General features: G+C 39.7%; 1 protein-coding gene across 3 annotated transcripts in view; it reads right to left on the reverse strand.

Moving 5' to 3' along the window:
* The window catches only part of RCAN2 (regulator of calcineurin 2), a 356,048-nt gene that overhangs the window by 19,240 nt on the left and 311,349 nt on the right, over positions 1 to 25,459 (reverse strand). For all 3 annotated transcript variants that reach the window (XM_004379524.1, XM_004379523.1, XM_004379525.1), the window contains one exon: positions 1,778 to 1,951. In XM_004379524.1, coding sequence (XP_004379581.1) covers positions 1,778 to 1,951 — 174 coding nt within the window. The remainder of the gene's footprint in view (positions 1 to 1,777; positions 1,952 to 25,459) is intronic.

Consider the following 25,459-nt stretch of genomic DNA (forward strand, 5'->3'; position numbering starts at 1 on the left):
GGACACATTGTTCAATATGGTTTCAGATGTGTCATGTTGGTATACTAAGATGTGGAGTCTCATTTCAGTCTGTAAAAAACGAACTAATGGACGAAGCTATAGTAATAATAACTACTTACCACAGACCATGTGCTCAGTTATCTTACTGGATCCTTAAAACAGTGGTTCTCAACGTTTAACGTGCATCAGAGCCACTTGGGGGGGGCTTTCTAAAGCATAGATTGCTGGGTCTCACCCCTGGAGTTTCTGATTCAGTAGATCTGGGGAAGGCCCAAGAATTTGCATTTCTAACAAATTCCCAGGTGACACTGATGTTGCTGGTCCCCAGAGCCCACTTTGAAAACCACTGCCTTACCACAAACCTGCCACATGGGTTTTTTCTTTCTGAGGTGAAATTCAAATAACATAAAATTACCCATTAATGTGAACAGTTCAGTGGCATTTAGCACATTCCCAATGTTGTGCAACCACCACCTCCGTATAGATCCAAAACATTTTCATTACTCCCAAAGGAAACCGCGTACCCATTAAACAACTGCTCTCCATTTGCTACTCCACCTATCCTGTGGCAACCACCAGTCTGCTTTCTGTTTCTATGGATTTATCCAATCTAGATATTTCATATAAATAGAATACAATTATGTAACCTTTTGTGTTAGCCTTCTTTCACTTAACATAATGTTTTCAAGGTTCAAGCACATTGTAGCATGTATCAGTACCACATTCCTTTTTATGGCTGAATAATATTCCATTGTATGGACATACTATAATTTATCTATTCCCCTGTTGGTGGATGTTGGGTTGTTTCCACTTTTTGGCCACTGTGAACAGTGCTGCTATGAACATGAGTGTAAACGTATTTGTTGAAGTACATGTTTTCAATTCTTTTGGGTATATACCTTGGACAGAAATTGCTGGGTCATATAGTAACTCTGTTTAAGATGAGGTTTTAATAGATGAGGATACTGAAGTTTGTTCAAATCACATGAGTTAGTAGCAGTCATGGTATTTGAACATGGGTCTAAGGCCAAAGTCTGTGTTCTTTTTACTGCAGCATCTCTGTAGAGTACAAAGGTAGAAATAATGTCCATGGACCAATAAAAGATGGACTTAGGTATCTACTGAAAAGGTGGAAGACCTTGATGGAACTTATGGACACTGATTTTCTATTACTGTGGACATCATGAGCATTGCCAAGAATTAGCCATCTTTTTTTTTTTTTTTTTTGAATAGCCAGAATTTATTTTTAAACGAAACAAAACATGATATTAATTTACATATATTTATAACCTTTTCTCATGAATATGAAATCATTGGGAAGGTTATACAGTCCACTAACACTGTCACATAATTTAAGTTTTAACTGTAACCCTGACACAAAGGTTAATAGTTGTGATTAGATCATTCTTACTATAACTGCTAGCTGGGATTTACTGTACACTTACCAAATGCCAGGCACTTTAAAATACAGTAATTTATTTAATCCTCATAACAACTCTATAGGCTATGTACCATTATCATCCCCACTTTACAGACGAGGAAACTGAGCCTCGGTGAGGTTATAGAACTAGCCCAGGTTAGAGCCAGGGCCGCCAGCCTTCAGAGTCTGCTTTTAAACCACAATGCTGTCCCTGCCTGGAATCATGATATGGATCTATTTCTCTATGAACTAATTATAGAGCATAAACCAATCTGAAAATAGAAAGGTCTGTTCTATTGAAAAAGGCAAAAGATAACGTAGAGCAAAAGGATTAAATTTGGTAAAGAATTCCCTTACCTGTGCAAAGTAGAGCTTTAATTTTTTCCCTCTGAATTGGGTTTCATGAAGCTCTATCCTGGCTCGGGCTGCGGATTTAGGATTGCTGAAGTTTATTCGGACACGTCTGAAACTCTTAAACAGCTGGAACGTCACGCAGTCATCGTAAGTCCGGAACAGTCCCTCAAATTTCTCCTGATGAAAACAAACACAAGAGGAAAATCCATTGGTCATGCACCTCGCACACTGCTAAATCTGACAAAAACAAATAATCCTGCCTTGAGTCCTTCCTGAAACACGGCTTTATGTAACTAAGTAAATACACAGGTTGTTCACAACATAAATTTAAGACAGAATACTGAATTTTTCTGACACAAGAATGATTTCCTTTTTTTCATCCGTTGGGCTGTTGCCAGTTACTTAACATGCCTGTGGACTCAGTCCTAAGATCCATAACCCGGGTCCAGGGATCCATAGAGGACCAATGAATGGGGCTCACAATGCATAAACGCCCTGAAAATTATGCAAAATGTTGACTATATCTGCGTAGATGTTTTTTGGTTTAGCTTAGTTTTCAGCAGATTCTCAAAGAGGTCTATTACCTCCAAAATATTAGAGCCACTGATTAAAGCCTGTGGTAGACATTATTAGTGATTATTAATCTTAGGGACACTTTTCTTTCTTAGGGATATGGGAGCCCACACCACCCAGAAGCCTTCTGGTCAGGTAGCAATGTGTGATCAGCCCTGGTCAATGAAATGTGTGTGGAAAAAATGTGTGTAAATAAGTTTCCAGTCCCTCGCTTCCTCTGCTATGTTAGCTGGAGAGGCCATTTTTCCAGACGATACAGCTGTAAGAAGCAGGACTCCCCTCAACCTGTGTCCCTGAGTGGCTGTGTGGAGCAGAAATACCTTTCTCTACCCTATAGCTGATCTTTCTGTTTTATAGCATATCAATTCATTCCAGAACCCCAAAGACACACTCAAATCAAGCTTGCTTTGTTGTTGTTGTTGGTTTCATCATGACCTTTCTGGAGATTCGAGAGGCTCTCTTTTATTTTCCTTTCCCTATCAAGAGCAAAACAAAAGTATCTCCTTGTATTATACAGGCCAGTTTTTTGTTCCCTTTCTTTCATCTCTCAGTCCTTTATCTTAGCAAGGAAAAACCCTCTGTTGCGTTAAACCATTGGGATTTGGGTTTTCTTTTCTTCCTGAAGCACAGCCAGGCCTATCTCAATGCAAAGCATTAACTTAAAGTTTTGATTTAATACACAGTTTCAACTCAACTGAGCAAAGACGTATTAAATGCTTGTTTTGTACGAGGCACAGTCTCTAGGTTTTGGGGGGGCACAGAGGTGGATATCATTGGTTCCTACCATCAACCATCTAACAATCTAACAAAAGAGAGAGACACAGACACACGTAAGAAAACATCCAGAAGATTGTGTAAAGACCTAAAAGGAAAATGAGAGAACTAAATATATACATATATATGTACAATTGTATATTATATATAACTAATATGTATATATAAATACCATCGGTCTGGTTCCTCTTAGCCTTAAAAAAATTCTTATTATAAGTAACAAAACCAGTGCTTATTAAGCTACTGTGTATTCTAAATGGAGAAACTGCCACTAAGGAAATAGATTCTATAAAGAAAACCCAATTCTTTTATTTCCACAATGAAAGGTATTTTATCATAAGAGGGAGCACAAGCGGGAATGGAGATGCATGAAAGATTAACACTTCAAGATTCACAAAATTTTGACTTGGCAAGGGCCTAAGAGATGATTAACTTAGCCTTTTACTCCTTACCTTGGTTATTTCACAAATCAGGACCCCAGGGCCTGGAGAGGTAACTAGTTGCCCATGGTCACTTGAGCAGTTCGTGGCAGTGCCATGACCTGGCCAAAATCCTTTTGACCCTGACTACGTTCATCTACATAAAGAATTACATTGCTAGATGGAGAGGAAGAAATAATTGCTTTAATAAGAGTAAGAGATGGATAGCAATAAATTGACCTGGGGCTTAAGCTTGACCTCATCAAAGAGATTCAACAATATGAAGTGGGCTTGTAAAAAACGCTGACTTCTGAGGCTGCATAGGAAGAGGAACTCAGATGTCAGGGAAGGTCTTCCTGCCCCTTGGATGTCCAGATGGATTTGTCTCAGACCCTCCATTCTGTGGCATGATCTACCCCCCAGGTAGAAACCATTCTTCCTCCCCTTTTGACTCCTGGGTCTGTATAGTCTCTTTCTGGTTTATATCCATTTACTGAACTCCAAAGAGTACACTCAAATCAAGCTTGCCTTTTTTTTTTTTTTTTTAAGTTTCATGACTTTTCTGGAGATTTGAAAGGTTCTCTTCTTTTTCTCCTTTCCCTATCAAAAGCAAAACACAAGTCTCTCCTTGTCTTACACAGGCCAGTTTTTTACTTTTTTTTCTCTCTCAACCCTTAGGATCAGCCATCTCCCAGACCTGGGGCCTCACCTACCACTCCAAAGGGGCTCATGAAAGAATTCTTTCCCAGTTTTTCCCAATAATATTTCTCCTGAAGAGGAATCCTGGTGAATTAAAATGCTTTCTGTCTCCTCACAATGAGTATTCTGAGCTGCTCAAATCATAGCTGCTGGCTTGATTAATTTGGAGAGTTTTCAGGAATAGGAGGAACTAACGGATGAAAAGCTCTTGTTTCTATGTAGAGTATCATATTTTTTCCAGACAAAATATTTGGGTCCTCTTTGTGGCTGGTACGTTTTTCCATTTCCAGTTTGGAAGTGCTACCTTTCCACTCCCCTCCAAGGCCTAATGGTGGGCAATTTTAAGGCTAACCTTTGAGGAGGCTGTCTTGTCCTTTGAGACAAATTCCTTGCTTTTCATTTTATATTTACTTTTTATGCCTCATATCTCGGTATATCAGAGCTGTCTGGATGAGCAGAAAGGAAATCAAGGAATCCAGGCTTTAAGCTTAGGGAAAATCCCTTGCTGTTGAGTCAATTCTGACTTATAGCGGCCCTTTAGCAGCTGGTGGATTTGAACCTTTTGGTTAGCAGCCATACCACTTAACCACTGCACTATCAGGGCTCCAAGCTTAGGGAACGGGGACAATACACTGGCTATGCCCTGCCTCTCTTCTGACACTTTGGCAGACATCAATAAATGACTACAATTGTTTTCTCCACTGATCCTCTACATAGGGTTCCAGGCAGCTACTACCATCAAGCTGGAGTTGACAAGTGACATAAACCTCTTTGATATTCCTTGTTTTGGGCTTAGGCTGATGAGCAAAAGGAGTTCTTCCACTAAACATAAGGTGTGGCTAAGAGCTCAGGGACTAGGGTTTTCACTGGAACATTTGGGGCCAAAGTTCTAAAATGATAATAATAACAAATAGCTAACATTTATTTCCACTACCTGTTTTTCAGTTTGTCATACTGTGGTGGCTTGCACATTGCTGTGATGCTGGAAGCTATGCCACCGATATTGCAAATACCAGCAAGGTCACCCATGGTGGACAGGTTTCAGCTTAGCTGCCAGACTAAGACAGACTAGGAAGAAAGGCCTGGTGATCTACTTCTGTAGAATAGCCAATGAAAACCAATGGTTACAACAGAACACTGCCTGACTTGATTGCTTTGGGCGTGTCATCAGACGAGATCAATTGCTGGAGGAGGACATCATGTTTGGTGAAGTAGAAGACGAGTGAGGGAGACCCTTGGTGAGATGAACTGGCACAACACTTTCAATGATGGACTTGAACATGCTGGTTATCGTGACGATGACACAGGGCCAGACAATGTTTGGTTGTGTTGTACATAATGCTGCCATGAGTTGGAGTCGACTTGATGGTAGCTATCTACCTGCCTATCTGTCTGTCTAACATTTATTTACTTGGCTTGTTCTCTCTGCACAGGTCTTTGGGGGAAATTGCAGTGGCAGTGGGTGGAAGCTGGTCCTGGATTGGGGATTTGCTTGTCATCTCTATTTTTTTTCATTAGTGACATTTCATTTACAGAGGCAAAAGGACAGCAGACCAAATTGGCTAGAGGCATATCCAGCACAGTGAACCTGTCAGATCTGTCCTTAGGCAAAACAGTGAATTGTATGGGGTTAACTGCAGGGGTCCTCTACCTGCCTTTATAGCGGATCTTCTATGGTCTGGATGCTCAGGCTTCCACCAGCCACACAGTAATATCTGCCATCCTCTGGCTGCCAGTTTCCTCCATTCTGGTACCCCACAAACCCCAAAAATGCCCCACTTCTGCAATCTTTAGTTCTCTTTGTAGTCATTAGTTTAAATATAGTACTATATAGCAATGATCTCAAACTTTAGGATCCCAGGACTTCTTTACACTCAAAAATTATTAAGGACCCCAAATGGGTTTTGTTAATGTGAGTTACATCTATGGATGTCTCCTGTACTAAAATTTTAAAACTGAGAAAATTTTTAAAGTATTTATTTATAAATTTATTTTGAAGTAAGAACAATATACCCATTATATACTGACATACATAACCTTTCCATGAGAAAATAATGATGTTACCCAAAACAAGAACAAATTTGGTGAGAAGATTGGCATTGTTTTATATTTTTGCAAATTTCTTTAATTTCTGACTTAATAGAAGACACATGGAATCTCATCTTTGCTTCTATATTCCATCTGTTACACTATGTTATTTTGGCTGAAGGGTATAAAGAAAAGCTGGTCTCACACAAATACATAGCTGGAAAAGGGACGAGTATTTCAAAAGCCTTGTCAAATAATTGTGATTATTCCTTGATACTTCAACGAAGTTTGACAAGTGGTAGTTTCTTAAAGGTTATTGCACTGTGAAATCTAAAATCATAATCAAAGAACATTTTTTTAAAAATACAGTTACATTAAAATCCATTGGCCTAACTTGTGCTTTAAATGAATTTTTACCCATGTGTGATTTTGTAATATTTTACATTGGGCATTTGGAAAACATTGGTTCACTGAGTTATGTAGGTCTTCCAAACACTGACACATTTCATTATACAATATCAAAAAATAATTATTTATTATTAATACTACCATCTGTCTCATGAGAAAGTCTTTTGATTTTGGAAAGCTGTCAAATTCATGGCGGTGGATACAAGTTTTCCAAAATTTGAATTTTTGCTTGGAAGTTCGTATTTTATCATTGGCAACAAACACTGTTGTCTTCCTCCAAGTGATGAGTTCATTTCATTCATTCCTGAGAAAATGTCTGCCGAATAACTAAGTCTGCATAACCATAGCTTGTCTATCAGTTATTCTTTCAAGTAAAAATGGTGTTCCAAGAAAAATAAGTGACTAATGTAGCTCACAACAACTTGGGACAGTTTGGAACTTTTCTTCGAGTCCACCGTCATATTTTGGTATGCGGCAGAAGTGTGCTTCCCATTTTGTTACTCAGAACATAAAAAAGGCGCGTGCTCAAGGGTCAAGAGCTACAGAACTAACAACTTTTACTGCTTCATCAAAAACATTCTTAAGAAAACTGCCGTTTATTTATTTCTTGTTCACAGCATAGTGCATGGCTATGAAGAATACAATAATGACTAGTATAGCTTGATACTACAGCATTAATTCATGCTATGATACTATAGTATTAATTCATCCTAAAGCACCAGCAGTTTTACTACCCACCATTGCTTTTGCACCATCAGTATGAATGGCAACACAATTTAAAAGGCAAATAATTAGAATTTTTATGAACCGGTGATCATACATATACACATATATACACACATATATAGAAGAACAGTGCTGTCCTTGAAGACACAGCTGCTAGAGAAGCCAAATGGGCGCCTTTATCTGTATTCCAAACAACTCTGTATGTCTTTATGTATTTTTCAATTTTCACACTTATCATCCCTTTGGGTATAAATTATCTCAATAAGAAATTCAGCTTCTCTCAAAATCACAAGGCTCTCATCTGTCAAAGAGTATCTCCTAGAAACTGCCGAAGAATGAAACAATTCATTTAGGTTTATCACTTCCCAGCGGACACCACTGGCAAGGCATGTGCAAACCCATGTTTAAAGAATATACGGATTTTATAGTCTGCTCAGGAGAGCCTCCTGTCCAAAGGACTGCTGTTGTAAATCTTCCACAGTCCAGACTCCTTATGTGAAAGGAAAAACCACACTCTTATGTGGGTATTTTTACATCTAGATTTTAACCCATCGGGATTTCTTAGGCCAGACAGACTTGCATTAAATCTTGCTTTGTTCCATTTGTGTTCCTGATTTTACTTAAATAAATATATTTCACAAAATTTTGAAAAGGAGAATCTCAGCCTTCTTTACTGATGAAAGAAGGGGAAAGACTGTGTCACATATAGCTTCCAGAAAAGATAACTCACTGGTAAAGGTACAAAAGCCTTTACCCCTTCTCTGCAGAGTCTGTGTGAGGAAGCAAGATCTAAATCTTAGCCCCACACTCTAAAAGCTGTTGCTTTGTCCTAATACATCGTGGATTCAACACAAATTTCTCTCAGCCCAGTGCTTTTCATGGTTTGTACTCAACTGCACTCTTTCATCCCCAGTAGCAGCCCTAATGTTCACTGTGGATGGATAACACGGGTAGCCTAGAGTACATTTTTATTTCTCTTTAGTTAACAAAACCAGTTGACTCTGATTCATGGTGACCTCATGTGTGTCCGAGTGGTGCTCTGCAGGGTTTTCAGTGACTGAGTTTTCAGAAATAGATCACCAGGCCTTTCTTCCGAGACACCTCTGAGTGGACTCGAACCTCCAACCTTTCAGTTAGCAATCAAGCATGTTAACTGTTTGCACCACCCAGGGACTCCCTCTTTAGTTAAGGAAGTCTCGCTTCTTTGGTTCCAGTGAGCCATCACCCATACAATTAGAAGTAGGGAAAAACAAAAGAAAACAAAACCATGCAAAATCAAGAAAATGCGCAGGAGCTACAAACTGCAATGGTCTTTGTGTAGAGTGAAGCCAGGTATTGTGGAACCTGAAGCTCTTATAATTTGGGGATCCCTTTTAAAAGAAAGTAACACAGAATGAGGCACAAATGTGGGATTTTTTTTTTTTTTTTTTTTTTTTTTAGAATGAGAGAAAAGATTATCCTGAGAAATTACTTTTGCAAATTTTACAAAAACCTATGACCAGGGCCTTGGTAGAGGCCAATACAAATAAGGACTCCTGAAGCTGAAGCTTTATTAGCTTCCTGTTAGACATGTCTACGAGAATGACATGCACACTGTGCCATCACAAGTAGTTGGGAGAGCAGGTTTTCATCAGAACAACTAAAACAAGTACAGTGCCTATAACACTCTTAACTGATGAGGATCATTTATCTAAAAGTTTTAATCACAAGGCTGAGAGCCAAGCAACTTGAATCTGCAAATGTTCAGTCTATGCATCATGTAATAGACATCAGAGTATGTCCCTGCCTTGCTTAAATCCATTTTGTAAATATCTGAGATGGGAGACTGAGGACGAGGAGGAAGTAGGGTGTTGCTTAGGGCTTTTTCTGGCAGCCCCGAAGGGGTCTCTAAACACCTGTGGGGGAGAGGGGAGGCGTTCTCCCATACCTACTGGGGTGAGGAGGGGAGCAAATCAGGCGAGCTCCAGACCTCTGAACTGAGAGAGTGGTTGTGAGCACGGATCCCTGTTGTATGCCACAACATAGGATTTATCTGCATGGTTATAAACACTTTTTATGTGAAGGAAGGAACCGACAGCCTTTTTATAGTTGTCACATTTCAGGTTACAGTATCAATGGCTGTCTTGGTTCAGGGCATTTCCTGAGGGCTAATGACAGCCTCATCCTACTCTGGGCCATCAATTCCTCTTTTCCGATTGTTTATTTGCAAGAACATCTGTGGCTGTCATCAGTGCTGATTAGATACGTGCTCTAATTGTGAATGTGTAATTGATGAAAGGCACATCCTCCTTTACAGTTTACCAAATCTCATAAGAGGATAGAATTGCATTTTAAATTCATCTAAATAACTGATTTATCTATTAAATATAGATAATGAGAGGCAGTATAGTCAGGTTACTAGCACAGACTCTTCAGCCAACCTACCTAGTTCAAGTCCTGGCCCCAGCTGTACAACCTTGAACAACTTACTTACCCTTTGATGCCTCAGTTTCCTTATCCGTAAAATGGGGATAATAATAGTAACTACCTTATAAGGGTGTCTTGAGCATTAAGTAAATTCATATATGTAAATTTCTTAGCAAGGTGCTGAGCACACAGTAAAGGATCCCTGGGGGCACAGTTGTTAAAGCCACTGACTGTTAACCAAAAGGTCGGCGTTCTGAAACCACCAGCAGCTCCATGGAAGAACGATGTGGCAGTCTGCTTCCGCAGAGATTTACAGCCTTGGAAGCCCTATGGGGTCGCTATGAGTCAGAATCGACTCTATAGCAATGGGTTTGGTTTGGGTGGGAGCACACAGTAAGTGCTCAATAAGTGTGCGTGAGCTGTTATTATTACTAATCCTAAATTGGCAGAGCGATAATGTTTTATTTATATGTCTGTATCTGGTCTGTTAAGTTTTAGCTGTACAACTCTCCCTATATCTAGATCCATGTATGTCTATATTTATGTCTACATCTGTCTATATTTGTCTCTATACTTGAAACTGTATCAATCCTTAAAGATTGCAAAGAACAATCATAGGAATTTCCAGCATAATATCTTATGTAAAATTAACTCTCATTATGCTAAATTGATTTTATTGGGGATTATTATCTACTTAAAACATACAGCCCAAATTAACCATCGAGATTTATTTCTTGGCTGCTAAGCTTTAAAAGTGGCCCTGACAAAAACAAAATGGTAAGTTCAATAATTCTAAGGGGGGAAATCAACCAGGGAGTTATTTTTGATTCTTCCCTTTTAGGATCCTGTACCATCAGTAGGGTCTGGGGCTCAGAGAGACAATGGGAAAAGCCACTACTGAATACATCTGAAGCCTGTAGACATAAGTGATGAGTTAAGACCCTCCCTCCTTTCTCCCTTCACTCCCTGAACCCTCCAACACACTTTCACAGTTCCATCCCCATCTTTGGTCAAACCCATCTCTAGAGCTTCAAGCCCCATATTCAACTGTTTCCTGAACATTTACATTGGAATATCCAATTCCCAAACCAAATCCATTGCCATCGAGTCGATTATGACTCATAGTGACCCTACAGGACAGGGTAGAACTGCCCAATAGGGTTTTCAAGGCTGTAAATCTTTACAAAAGCAGACTGCCACATCTTTCTCCTACAGAGTGGCTGGTGGGTTCAAATTGCCGACCTTTTGGTTCACAGCTGAGCACCTAACCACTGTGCCACTAGGGCCCCTGGAGTATCCAATAGGTACCTTAAACTCAACGGCCTCAAAGTCAAATTGTAAATCTGCTGCCCCACTATCTCAGCAAATGGCCTCCCATCCACCCAGCTGTTCCAGCCAGGAAGCTGAATGTTATCCCAGTCTCTTGCCTCTCCCTCACTTCCACATCTCATTAGTCAGCAAGCCCTGTAGTCTCTCATCCTTTTTTCTCTCTCCCATCAGTCCCCTTCTCTTCATCCTACTACCTTGGCTCACTGCAGCTCACCCTATCAATGTGCTAGGTCTCCCTGGCTTCTGTTTGTCCATCCTTGAATCAACTCTGAAAGCCTGGAGCTAGAGTGGGCTTTCTAAAACAGAAAATTCTGATCATGTCACTATAAAATCCTTCGGTGGCTCCCCATAGCTTTGAGAATAAGGCACAACTTAGCACAAAGGGTTCTTTGTACAATGACCATCACCCCCACCACTGCCCTAACCTGTCCCCTACACTGTAGCCAAATTTCCACTTACAGGTTCCCAAAGGCAGGCTATTGCACATCTGCAAGCCTTCTCACTTGTTCTTTTTTTCTGCCAGGGACATCTTTTCCCCCCAGGTAACATATAACTGTCTCTCAAGTCACAGCTTGGGTCTCATATTTGAGAAATCTTGCCTGAATCAATCTTTTTTGACACCCTCCCTCTGGGTTGCCATAACAGAATTATCTAGTTCGTGAGGGTAACTGCTTCCTCATTAACTAGACTGTAAGTACTTCAAGAGCAGGAATGGCATCCTTTTTGTCTTTGTGTACTTTGCTTGTGTCTTCGTTATTGAGTGCCAACTGTGTACTATGCAGGATGCTGGTAGTATGGAAGATGGTCACAAAAAACAAAAGAGATTTGGGATTTTATTGTTTTAATGGTCAACGTTCACATGTTTCTTATAACATTTATTATCCTATCAAGATACTCCACTGATACATTTCATTTGAATTCTAAACTTCGGGTCATGAGCTGGCTGATGCAGATAGGACAAACTGCTCACCATCTTGGAGACCAATTTAGGAAATTACCCGTTTCTAGAATACCAAACAGTGTTGAAGTTGGAAGAAGTAGAAATGTACTTCTGAAAACAAGTAGTGTTCTATCGTCTCAAGACTGACGTGAAGCCTGTGTTTTAATATTGGGCTGTCAGTAATTTATCAGAACATTTTTAGTAAGTTTAATGTTAAATTAAAGGGCTAAATCGTAAATATGTTCCCTATCATATCCTTCCAGAGACAGGCAATTTAAAATTTAATCCATTCATTTTGCCACTTGGCATATGATCAAAGCAAGTTTTTTTTTCAAAGGCAGTGTAGTATCCTTTAACTTTTTTCCCCGATGAAATCAAAATGGCATTTACATTCTTTTAAGATGCAGATATGAGCAACCTTTTATAACTCAATCATTAAATCTAGAAAAAAAGCCTGCAGTTTATTATGTTCCTAATGGTCTTCCTTTTTCCTCATTTCTCTTCTTTTATTTACATCTTTTCTATTTCATTTAGGCTGCATTCTCTTTGTTCTTTATATAATGACAAAAAGAATAATGCACATTAGTGATACTATCTTGCAAAAAATTAAATCTCTCATGTTTCACTTCCTTGAGATTTGAAACTAAAATCATTGTTTCAGTCCATCAAGCATTCAGCACACAAGATACCTGAAAGCAAGCCATTCCAAATTAAACATGAGAGTCAGCATCTATTGTGGCTGATGTGGATTTACTGAAAACAAAACTGACTCTACAGCTGATGCTAACATGCAGCATAATTTTGGACTGTGTTTTTGCACAGTGGTTTTCACTTGAGCTTTTCTGAGATAGCAAATAAGGGTTGCAGGAAGGCCTAATAATGGCCAAGGTTTGAGTGCTTTTCTATGTTGCAAGCCCGCCCTAAGCATCTTATATCTGCTAACTCATTTCATTTTCACAATCAGTTTATAAGGCAGATGAAGCAACAAGTTGAAAGAGATGAAGTAATTTGCCTAAGGTGACCAGCTAATCAGTGATAGACTATGGACTTGATCCCAGATAGTCTGGTACTTGGAGTTATAGTCTTAACCTCCAGGATATCCACCTATGGCAGAGGGAAGCTGGGTCAATATGGTTTCATCCTTTTTGTGCATTTCACCCAGTGGGATGGATATATCTTTGTCTTCAGTTAATTATGCCCATGAATATTTCACAGACTAGCATCAGTATGAAGAATTATTGTGTAATCTTGAGAGAAATGGCTGGAAATCCCAAAGAAGCTTTCTTTGTCGAGTTGATGACAGCTTCAATTACGCAGTTCAGACTAGAAGCATCTGCAAATTGTGTCATATTGATAAAACTATATTTCTTCTACAACATACTTTTTTTTTTTTCTTTGTATGTGTGTTACAAACAAAAGTTCAGGGCTATTGAAGATAAGCCAGATTTAGTGCCAAAACCATTGCCAATCAAGCAAGATGATTTGACTCAGAATTCCCTTCTCTTTACATAGTAGAAGTGAAAGTCTAGGGAAGAAGCATGAAGTTGGGTGAAGCCAGTTACTTGTAGCCAATGTCCACTATAATTAGGGTGACGTTATGATTTGAATTGTATCCCCCTCCCCGAAAAAAAAAGTTATGTTGATGTCCTAACCCCTGCTAAGGGGTTTTCTCTTGTTACGTTAATGAGGTCATAACAGGGTAGGGTGGGTCCTAAACCTAATCTCTTCTGAATGGTGTCTTATAAAAAGGGAAGAATAGACAGACACATACACAGGAAGAAGACAGACACCATGTGGAGACCTGTCTAAGCAAAGGAAGCCAAGGATTGCCAGCAGAAACCAGAAACTAGGAGAAGGCCCACAAAAGGAATCAACACAACCTAGACCCCCATTTGGTCTTTTAGCCTCGAGCAGAAATGTGAGAGAATAAATTTCTGTTCTTTAAAGCCACCCACATGTGGTATTTTTCGTTAAAGCAGCACTAGATAACTAAGACAGGTGACTATACAATATATTGTATAAACAGGGACACATTTCAGAGATTACTAGTAATTATGTTGTGGCCTTAGGTGTAAAACCAGGACTGTCCTGGGCTCACTGGATATGTGGTCACTGTCTCATAATATGACTAAGCCAGCTGGCTGGTCCCCTGAAACAGGGATTCTGAAACTGTGGTCCTCAGCCCACTGGAGAGATGTGACAGTCCTCTTGATGGGATAAAACTGCAGCTAAATGTGCAAGCCTTCTCTGCTATTCTTAGCAGCAAATCACACACATTCCATAGACTTTCTTTCACTACTTATTTATCTCCTGAGAGAGTTAAGCAAAATTTTCAGAATTACTAAACTTCATAAACTGGAGTTTATAAAAGGATTCTAATTAAAGTATTCAATTAAAAAAATCTGGCTCTGAAAACTCTTGTCACTATTGCACATGAGAACAGGCAGAGTTGGAATTCCTGTACCTTTCAGCGCTAATAATAACTGTTTAGGCTTACCAACACTTCCTAAGTCCCAGACACTGTTGTTCAGTGCTTTATATCCTTACAGCTTAACCCATGGACCATGGACCAGAATCCCCTAGGAGCTTGTCAGACAAGCAGAATCTCAGACCTCACACCCTAGACCTACTGACTCAGAGTCTGCATTTTAACAAGATCCCTAGGTGATCAGTATCCCATTAATGTTTGAGAAGCACCAGATAAGAAGACATGGGTTGGGCCATTTGAGACTTGGGAGCTTCCTGATTCAGTGAATAAACCGATTTACTTAATTGTGCTATTGGGTATAACCAATGTTGCTTTGGGTGTTAGCAGTTTTCAATTCTTTGCATTAATTATACATTTGTAGAATTATAGTTCATAATGACTCCTGCTGATTGCTTTGTACTTATACAATTACTACATTGCTTCTTCTTTGATTATTAGTTTGTTCTTCACAAGTTCTTTATTTTCACTAAGTCCTTTCCCACTACAAAGAGGGAACACATAGGGGTATGTGGGTCACTGTGCAGGAGGTTCCATGAACAACAGAAGAAGAGAATCAGAAGAGATTTTCAAATGGTACAAGCTTTGACCTAAGCTAATCAACAAAGTAGACCCTGATCACCCTATGAGTGTCTTCAGGACAATTTATTTCTGGTGTGTGTTGTTTAATTATGCGATAGTTGAGACAAAGTAGTATATACAAAATAATGATACCATTATCTGGGCTTTACAACATGAATGTGAGCATCAGACTTCCTTATCTCAGTCCACTTCAGGTAATTTTCCCAAAGCTTCCCAGTGATCAACTTTTCTCTCCAGCATCACTTTAGCTGCTATTCTTAGAAAGGAATTTAAACCAAAGAAAAATAAAAAAAGAAAAGAAAAGCCAAATAAGTTGCCACTGAGTTGACTGTGACTCATGGCGACCCCATGTGTGCAGAGTAGAACTGCTCCATAGGGTTTTCAAAGCTGTGACCTTTCAGAAGCAGATCACCAGGCATGTCTTCCAAGGTGCCTCTGTGTGGATTCAAACCTCCAATCTTTCAGTTAGTAGTCAAGTGCTTAATCATTTGTGCTATCTAGGGACTCTAGAACGGCTGTTAGTGATGACCTATTACAACACCTTTACTTGAAAGTTGAAAGATATAAAATACAGAGCAGTGAAGCCACATGCCCAAGGCTTCGTTACTAGTCAGAGGCAAAAGTGCACTAGAACCTGGGATGTGAACTTATAAACACAACAAAGCCAAGAGACATTACAGTAGCATTTAAAACTATGAATTTTCTGTGATATATTTTGATTTTGTGAATGATGCCAAACTGTGAGTAATCAAAGATTTTCAAAGCTGCAGTGTCGGAAATCATGTATTCACTAATAAAAACAGAACTAGGATGGTAATTTTTAAAGAAAATCTCAAATATAAATTTCATCCCAATTTTCCATTTCATAAAACCAAGGCTAAAAGAGGTTAAGTGATTAGTTCAAGGTCATGTCCAAGTAATGGCAATGCCAGGCCTCTAATTCCCATCTGTTTGACAAGTTCCAAATATGAACCATATCATAACTCGAAAGGGTTATTGTTGTTCTCTTTAAAAAATAACATGGTCAGTGTAGAACACTTGGAAAAATATACACAAATATTAAGGACGAAATGACCCTATCCATCAAAAATAATCACTGCTAACATTTTTATTAAACAAAAAGCATTATGTTTAATTTTACTGGAATTTATCAGAGAAAAATAATTCAAGAAAAACAAGAAATTACTGACTTTCAGATAGAAGTTTCTTCAAAAGAACTATTAGTACCATAAAGGAGTCTTCTAAAGCTAAAACTAAATATTTAAATAATAATGAATTAAGCAATAATAAATCATAAAATATTAAAAAATAAAAAGTCTTAAGACAAATAGGTTTTTATTTCCAGGTATAAAACCTAAGTCACCTGAAAATCAGAAGATAATACTTATATCTAAATAAAATTTTAAAACCTCAATTTTTTAATATAAAAAGAACCTAAGCCTACTTAAGATAATTTTCTATGAAAAAAAATTCATAGAAATTCATAGAAAAATGCAGATTTGTAAAAAATCATATAAAAGTAACAAAAGCACTGAAAAATATAACATCATATGGAAGTAACTGCAACCAGTACCTATAACAAACAAAAAATAAAATTTACCAGAATTCTTAGTGACACTCCTAATTCTCCTTACTCTAAAATCTCCTGACCCGTTAGCATTTGGATTTTTTGTTTTAGAAAATACTATTTCTTTCACTTCATCAATGGCTTGTTTCATTATAGAACCATGTCTGTCTTGTATATCTTTTCTTCCTCCTAGAATTTCTCAGTTCCTTTCTATTTTTGTTGAAGAGACATAAGCCTTCATCTCATTGTAACACCACAAAATTATACTTACAGGTTCCTAGTCACATAATTTGAGTTATTGTATCAAATGTCTTTTTAAAGTCACTTTCACAGAGCCTCTGAATTGTTTCTCTTTCAACTGATTAGTATTTAGGCCTATTGCACATTGGGACCAGTCCCTGGAGAAGGACATCATGCTTGGTAATGCAGAGAGTCAGCAAAATAGAGGAAGACCCTCAATGAGATGGATTGACACAGTGGCTGCAAGGACAGGCTCAAGTATACCAAAGACTGTAAGGATGGCAGCAGTGTTTTGTTCTGTTGTACACAGGGTCACTGTGAGTTGGAACCGACTTGACAGCACCTAACAACAACAATATTGCACAACAGTCATAACAGGATTTCTTTTCATCTCAGTCTTGGGTTACTTCCATTGTTTCATGTATGTCATTACTTCTTTTTTGGATTATCATTTTCTGTTGTGTTAGGAAACATATTTGACTGGCCCTTCTCCCCGCCCGCAAAGGTTACAGGTGGTAAACATTCTGAGTCATTGCATTACCTAATATGTATGTATTCTGCATCACACTAGACTGATAGTTTGGCTTGGAACAGAATCCAGGTTCAGAATCATGTCAGTTTCCTCCAGAATATGGCTCCATTGTTTTTTAGCCAACTGTGCTATAGACAAGAAGTCTGATCCTGGTCTGATCATGTCTTTGGAGGCTCTACAGATTTTCACTTATTTTTTTGAGTTTAAAAATCCTTATCAGACTGCACAATGGACCAGGGGTATCTATCTGGGTGTGTGGTTTCTTCCATTATTCCTGGAGAGTAGGGATCAGCAAACTACAGCAATCTAGCCTGCCACCTGTTTTGTAATTAAAGTTTTATTGGAACACAGCTACATTCATTCGTTACTACGTATTGTAGCTTTCATGTTGCAATGGCAGAGTCAAATAGTTGCAAGTTAGGTTTGTGGCCAGCAAAATTTAAAGTATTTACTATCTTGCTCTTTACAGAAAAAGGCTGTTGACCCTTCCTGTAATACATTCAGAGGGCTCTTATTGTGTGTTTCTTCACAATTATCCACATTAATATTTTGATAATTTCCTCCTTTCCACTGTTTCTGCTACCTTGTTTTGGAATTCCAAGTTGGAAACGTAATTTTCAGCATCTATTGTCTGTTTGTGGAGCCCTGGTGGCACAAAGGTTAAGCGTTTGGCTGCTAACCAAAAGGTTGACCATTCAAATCCACCAACTCCTCCCTGGAAACCCTGTGAGGCAGTTCTACTCTGTCCTATAGGATTACTATGAGTCAGAATCGATGCAATAGCAATGAGTTTTTTATTTTCTGTTTTATCTTTTCTTTCTTATTTTCTATCTCTTTGTCTTCTGATACTGTATTCTCAGAGTTGTCTTTAAGTTTATATTTCAGATCAACAACCTGTTCCACAGTTATGTCCATTCAACTCTTCTACTGAATTTTCCAAAACAAATTTCTGCAAACAGAAAAACCTTTGTTTTATTCTAAGATATCTCCTTTTTCATAACAGCTTGCTCGTCTTACAGCTGTTATAGCCTCTTAAATTTTTCCAAGGATATTAATTATAATTTTAAAAAAAGATCTTGTCTGTTTTCTACATTATCTCTGAATCATCTGGGGTCACCAGTACTCTTTGTTCATCTTAGTAGTCATATATCTTGATGCTAGATTTTCTCAGGTTCCAGGCGATCTTTAGTTGTACATTCATAAATGCAGAATGAGGCTGGTTAGTAAAGACATCTGGTAGAGTGTCATCTACAGGTGTGCACATCTGTTCCCACTGCAGGCCCTTCTCCGTTGCTGACTGGGTTCTCTGAGAGGGGGCTTTGCGTGCAGCAGATTAATCGGGGAGTGCTGTCAGGATCGACACATGTGGGGGTGTAAGGGAAGCAGGATTGGCAGAGGTGAACTTGTTACAGTCTCAACACAGACCTCAGGCAGATCCATGGTAGCTACAGGGGGGAAGGGTGTTTTCACAGGTGTTCCCAATTTAGGACCTTACAGCCACCTCCCTTCTCCACTGACCAATCATTGGATGGGAGCTATCCCCAGGGAGAGGGCGTGGCCGTGAGTGAGGTGAGACTCCACTCCTTGGTTGATGGTTATTCTCACAGAGGGACTCAGCTGAGAGCCCTCAGACACCAATATTTCAGAGGCTGGGGGAATGGGTGCCTCAGGCATGATGGGAGGATCTGTGTGGCCAGCACAGCATCCCCTTCATCTTGGCTGAGTGGACTCTGTGGGCTAATGGGTGAGATGCTGACAGGCTTCACAACACTATGAGGAGTCAAGTGAGTGCAAGACCCCAGGACTGACTGACTGACTAGCACGGCTTTACTCTGAGGCAAGTGCACAGTCTGCTTTGGGAAGAGCTACCTCACCTTGTTTTCCTTTTTAACATTTGCGGTGGCTTTTAAAAAAATTTTTTTTGGTGTAAAGATACACAGCAAAACTAGCTCCAAATTCACAGTTTCTACACATAATGATCAGTGACATTGGTTACATGCTTCACATTTGTCAATATTCTCGTCGTTTCTGTTCTAGTTGTTTTACTTCTCTTTATTTAATCTCCCTGCCCCTCAACCTTCTAATCTATGTGACCCATTATTCTTGTATGATTTTTTTTTAAGTAATGCAGTTTTCAAGGGTGAAAATCTTTCCTCTTTGGGCTAAACTGTTACTTAGCTCAAGGGCAACTTTAGAAGAAGTTTGAATTCAAGATCTGAAGAGTAATTCAGGGTCATAGTCTCAGGGATTTCTCTAGACTCAATACTCATTGCCATCGAGTCGACTTAGACTCATAGTGACCCTATACTGGACTCAATAGGTCCAGTAAGTCTGGATTCTTTAAGAATTTGAAGTTATGTTCCACATTTTTCTCCCTTTTTATCAGGATTTCTCTATTATATTCTTCATCAGAACTTTCAGTAGTGGTAGCCAGGTACCATCTAGTTCTTCTGGTCTCAAGGTGGAGGAAGCAGTGGTTCATGTAGACAATTAGTCCTGTAGTATAGTTCCTTCTCTGATTCTTGGGTTTCCTTCTTTCTCTTTTGTTCCAGATGAATGAAGACCAATAGTTGTATCTTCGATGGCCACTCGTAAGCTTTGAAGATCGCAGGTTACTCATTATTCTGGGAGGTAGAACATAAACTTTAAGAACTATTATGCCAATCGACTGGATTGTCCCACAAGACCATGGCCCTAAGACCTCAAACCAAGACAACGACAACTAAGTCATCCTATCAGGTGACTGGTTACATCTAATTAGTGTCAGCATCTGTAGCATCCCCCACATCTCGCCTTTTTGAAAATTGTTTGGTTTAAAGTTCCCTGAGGCTCAGCTCTGCTTTTCCCTGCAGGCCCAGTAACCCTAACAGAACCACCTAAGGCTGATTCCACATTTTATTGACGGGGGCAGTGGTGGTTCAGTGGCAGAATTCTCACCTTCTATGTGGGAGGCCCAGGCTGAATTCCTGGCCAATGCACCTCAAGCACAGCCACCACCCATCTGTCAGTGGAGGCTTGCGTGTGGCTGAACATGTTTGAAGATGATGCTGAACATGTTTCAGTGGAGCTTTCAGACTAAGACAGACTGAAGAAAAGCCTGGTTGATCTACTTCCAAAATTCAGCCAATGAAAACCCTACAGTTCACAGCTGTCTGATCCTGTTGTGCATGGTGTCACTTCAGGGGGCCAACTTGGTGGCAGCTAATAGCAACACTTTATTTAGAGAATTGCTTACTCACAGCTTTAGCCTGGGGGCAAGTGCTGAGGCTAAGAATCTATGTACATAGAGGGGCCTGCCGTAGCTGTCCTATGGACAAGGGGTTTCGTTACCTGATTAACCAGAGGATCTTCAGGGAGCTCGGCACACCCCAGATCCGAGATAAGAGTAGGGACCCCAGCATCCCAGCCATCCCTGCTCCTTCCATATTATCTCATCTGCCTGCTGTCTTCCAGAAGGACTTCTGGTCTGCTGTTTTCTAATGTGATGGATTGCTTTTTCTTATTGTATTTTTTTTCCTGCCATTTTGGAGGGATTTTGGTAGGGAGTAGGGGAAACATGTTCTAAGCCTGCTATTTTGAATCAGAAGTACACCAGGGACTTCTTGTCTAGATTATACAGGTAGGCCCTGATTTATGACACACTGAGTTACGATTAACTGCACTTATGACTGTCCTTTTTTTTTTATACATCCTATCCTCAGTGATATGTACTTCATACAGTGCTGCAGTGAGTAATTTGCTGATGTTATCATTCTCAAATGTTCACTCACAGATGTTCAATTTTCTGATTTACTGTTCAAAACACTGCTGTATAGATTTAGTTTTCTAAACTAAATCAGGGCTTCAGGTGCTTGGAAACACGGACCCAAACGCTGATCACTTTGCTAAAGTCGATAGGCGGATTTGGGCGGCAGACAGATGTTACCATGAAATATATGAAGAAAAAAAGAAAAGAACCATACACATGATTCTCACTTATTTCCTGACTAGAAATGCCATCCCCACTCCTGGGGATAATCCAGATGATCCAGAACCTTCCACAAATCGAGTTATTACTGCAACTGAAAAAATGTCAACATTGCCCAACTCTTCTTCATTGTCGGAGTAAATTTTTATGACTTGTGTATTTATCTGTAAGTTTATATGTAATGTTTCCAACTCCCAACAAAAAATAAAGATTGGATTTATAAAGATACCGATAATAAAAGGCAACAATACTGAAAACTTTAAAAAAAATGAGGTATGAGATTTACGTCAGAATCAACTTACGACAGAGTCACTGGAATGGAACCATGTCATAAGTCGGGGACTACCTGTATTAGGTTTAACCAAATGAAATTGTCAATATTTGACTGTTGTTGACCTTCACAAAGACCACCTGTATTAGGCTGAACCTTGTGAAACTGCATTTTATGAACCAATTTCATTTGGTTCAACCTAACAGTAAGCTACAGGACATTGAGTAAACCAAATAAACCAGGTAATTCCTTTCATAACTTTCTTTAAATAAATAACATTAATCATCAACCTTTAAAAAACATATCTTTTTTTTTTCTTTTAAATTCATTCTTCAACTCCAGGGAAGGGAACTTATATAATAATTTAGTTCCAATTCAGTGTCAAACTCTGTGCTGGGCATTTTCTCCTCCGTTATTTCATTCAATTCTCACAACACTGCTGTAATGTACATCTTCTAGCTGCTGTACAGTGGTAACACTGCTCTCTGTGGAAGATGTTTCAAATAGTACAGGGAATACACTGAATTAGACACACAGGCGCTATGGGCACCCCCTGGGGGAAATGGTTGTGCATGAGTGTGGGATCTAAGAGAGCTAAGACAAAGTTGTCTCTTGAGTGTCCAGGTGTGTGGTGGCACAATTACAGTGATCAAACCTTCCCTGTTCGCTTCTGCCCCCTGAAAGACTATTGCCCACCAGTGAGAGCACCATGTGTCCTGTCCACAAAAAATCACCCTCTTACTTTCAACAGTGGCACTGCTGATAACAGAATTCCTTAGCAGCCTGAGCTGGTTTTTCCATCCATCTCTTGAGATGAGGATAACTAGAACTTGTCCCTTGGACATCTTTGAGTTTTGGATGCATCAGAGAAGGAGGACACCAAGAGGAAGGAAAGATATTTTCACAAAAGGCAGCACCAGGGCTCAAAAGGCCTTAATATGAAGGAATATGGCCATACTGTATACCAAGTCATTGAATCTGAATATGCTGGTTACATTACTATAAAGAAAGAAAATGTTCACAGAAAATGCAAAATGGACTTGTCTTAGCTTCTTAGAACTACCATAACAAAATACCACAAAGTGGGTGGCTTTAAAGAACAGAAATTTATTTTCTTACATTTCTAGAGGCTAAAAGACCAAATCAGAGTTTCGGCTGTGTTGATTCCTTCTGGGAGCTTTGAGAAAGGAAGTGTTCCCTGACTTTCTCCTTGGCATTCTTTGGCTCATAGATGGACCCTCACATGCTGTATTCCCTTTCTGTGCCTGTATTTTCCTTCAGGGGGTGCCACTCAATAGAGAATTGGATTAGGATCCACCCTATTCCTATATGAGCTCCTTAATTTAACTGATAACATCTTCAAAGAAAAGTCCTATTTTCCCAAACAAGGTCACACTTACCAGTACAGGGGGTAGCACTTCAACATATCTTTTTGTGGTACATAATTCAATCCACAACAAGAGTCGAAGTTGATAAGGCAGGTTTTAGAAGTGTTTACCAAGATTTTTCAGGAGACAAACACTGATTCTGAAGGCCATCAGAATGCTGGCCTTTGCTGCGGGGCGATGTGACTCATCATGCTCAAGGCCACAACGATCCCCCTATACTGGTATACATGTCCTGGTATAATCCCTTCTCCTTGAGTGTGGGCTGGATCCAGGGATTTGCTTTAAGGAATCAAACCCTTTGCTGTCTAGTCAATTCTGACTCATGGTGACCCATGTGTTACAGAGTATAACTTCTGCATAGGGCTTTCTTGGCTGTGATCTTTACAGAAGCAGATTGCCAGGCCTTTCTTCTGCAATGCTGCTGGGTGGGTTCGAACCACCCACCTTTAGGTTAGTAGTCGAGCACAAACTGTCTGTGCCACTTAGAGACTTCCTTTTAAGGGATAGAATATGTAAAAGTGATGGGATGTCACTTCCAAGAAATTTTTACAAAAAAAATGTGACTTCCATTTTATTCTCTCTAGCTCTTCTTACTTGCTTGCTCTGATGAAGCCAGCTGCCATGTTGTGAGATGCTCTATGGAGAGGCCCACATGGCAGGGAACTGGGTCCAAACTCCAATAAACGACCAGTGGGACACCTCAGTCCAACAGCCTGGAAAGAACTGAATCCTGCCAACAACCACTAGCTTAGAAGTGGGTCCTTCCCCAGTCAAACCTTCAGATAAGCCTGCAACCCTGAAGAAGTTACAGGAAGTAACTTTTATTTAACTTCATTTTGCTACTTTATTTGCTGCGTTGATAGAGACCCTAAGCCAGAGGACATAGCCAAATTGTGCCTGGATTCCAGACACACAGAAATTGTAAAATAATACATGTGCATTGTTTTAAGCCACTAACTTGTGGGGGTAACTTCTACACAGCAATAGATAACAAATACACTATATAAACTAGGGCCAGTACTTAACCTCACCAAGCTCCCATTTCTGCACTGGCACAACAACAAATTTAAAGGTCATGGTAATAACTAGATGATCAGACACATGCACAGCACTTGGCACATGGCAGGTGCTCAGTAAATGCTGGTTTCTTGCTCTTTTCCTTGCTCCTTTTCCTCTCCCTGTGGTGATGGTAAGGGGATAACTTAATGTTCATGATTATTCTCGGAAATGGAAAAACATACTTCTCACGATGAATTAACACACTGGGCTCTGTTTTGTACATCAGCCTCTTTTAGGCTTGGTTTCCTTGTCCCTGAAAACTTGGTCCATGTCATATGCTCTGTCACAATGGGCAGCAAAGTAGAGGACCAGGCACTGTGCTGTGGTTACTGGGCCTAGGTAAATTAGACTTTAACTTTTTTGGCAGCCTACTTACAAAATATTTACTTAGAAAAATACAAGACATTATTTGACAAAGGACCAGGGTGGGTGGACCAGAAAATCATTGCTGGCAAGGCCACAGCAGTGCTCACATTTCCCTCTGTGTGGTTCCCTGGCCTGCTGTGCCTGGGAGTCAGGTGACAGGACATCCTGGCTCGCCATCCATCCAACAGGTGATTAACACTATAGGTGTAAGCTTCACATCATTCAAATCATGATACAGTTCATCCCTTTTTATAGATGAAACTATTGCAGAGATGTTAACAAGCTGGCCAAAGGCCACCCAGCTAGTGACAGTGCAGCTGGGATTTTAGCACCAGCCTTGGCCTCCAAGGCTTGTGCCCTTTTCAGTATATCATGACTTTTTCAAGTACTTACAAAGTGCTGTCCATTGTTATTCAAAATATCCAGTAATGCTAAAAAGATGGACACAGGGTTGCCATGAGTCGGAATCGACTCCACGGCAGTGAGAATCGACTCCATGGCAATGGGCTTAATGATCATTTGGAATGATCATTTGGAGGCCCTGGGTGGTGCAGAGAGTTAACATGCTCAGCTTCTAACCAGAAGGCTGGAGGTTTGAGTTCATCAAGAGGCAACTCGGAAGAAAGGCCTGGCAATCTACTTCTGAAAAATCAGCCATTGAAAACCCTTTGGAGCACAGTTCTACTCTGACACACATGGGAACATCATGAGTCGAAGTTGACTCAAAGGCAACTGGTTACCGGTTAATGATCATTTAAAGCTTCAAAATGAGGTTGAATTCAGGTTACATCCTTTATAAGATCTTCCTCAATTCTACCTTCCCCTCACCTCCAGCCAGGTAATAGTGATCACACCCTCCTTTGGTTTTACTGAACTTTGTACATTCTTTGAAGGTTCCTAGGTGGCACAAACGGTGTGCACTCAAC

Source organism: Trichechus manatus, unplaced genomic scaffold (genome assembly GCF_000243295.1).
Source record: "Trichechus manatus latirostris isolate Lorelei unplaced genomic scaffold, TriManLat1.0 scaffold00065, whole genome shotgun sequence".
In the NCBI taxonomy this organism is placed as follows: Eukaryota; Metazoa; Chordata; class Mammalia; order Sirenia; family Trichechidae; genus Trichechus; species Trichechus manatus.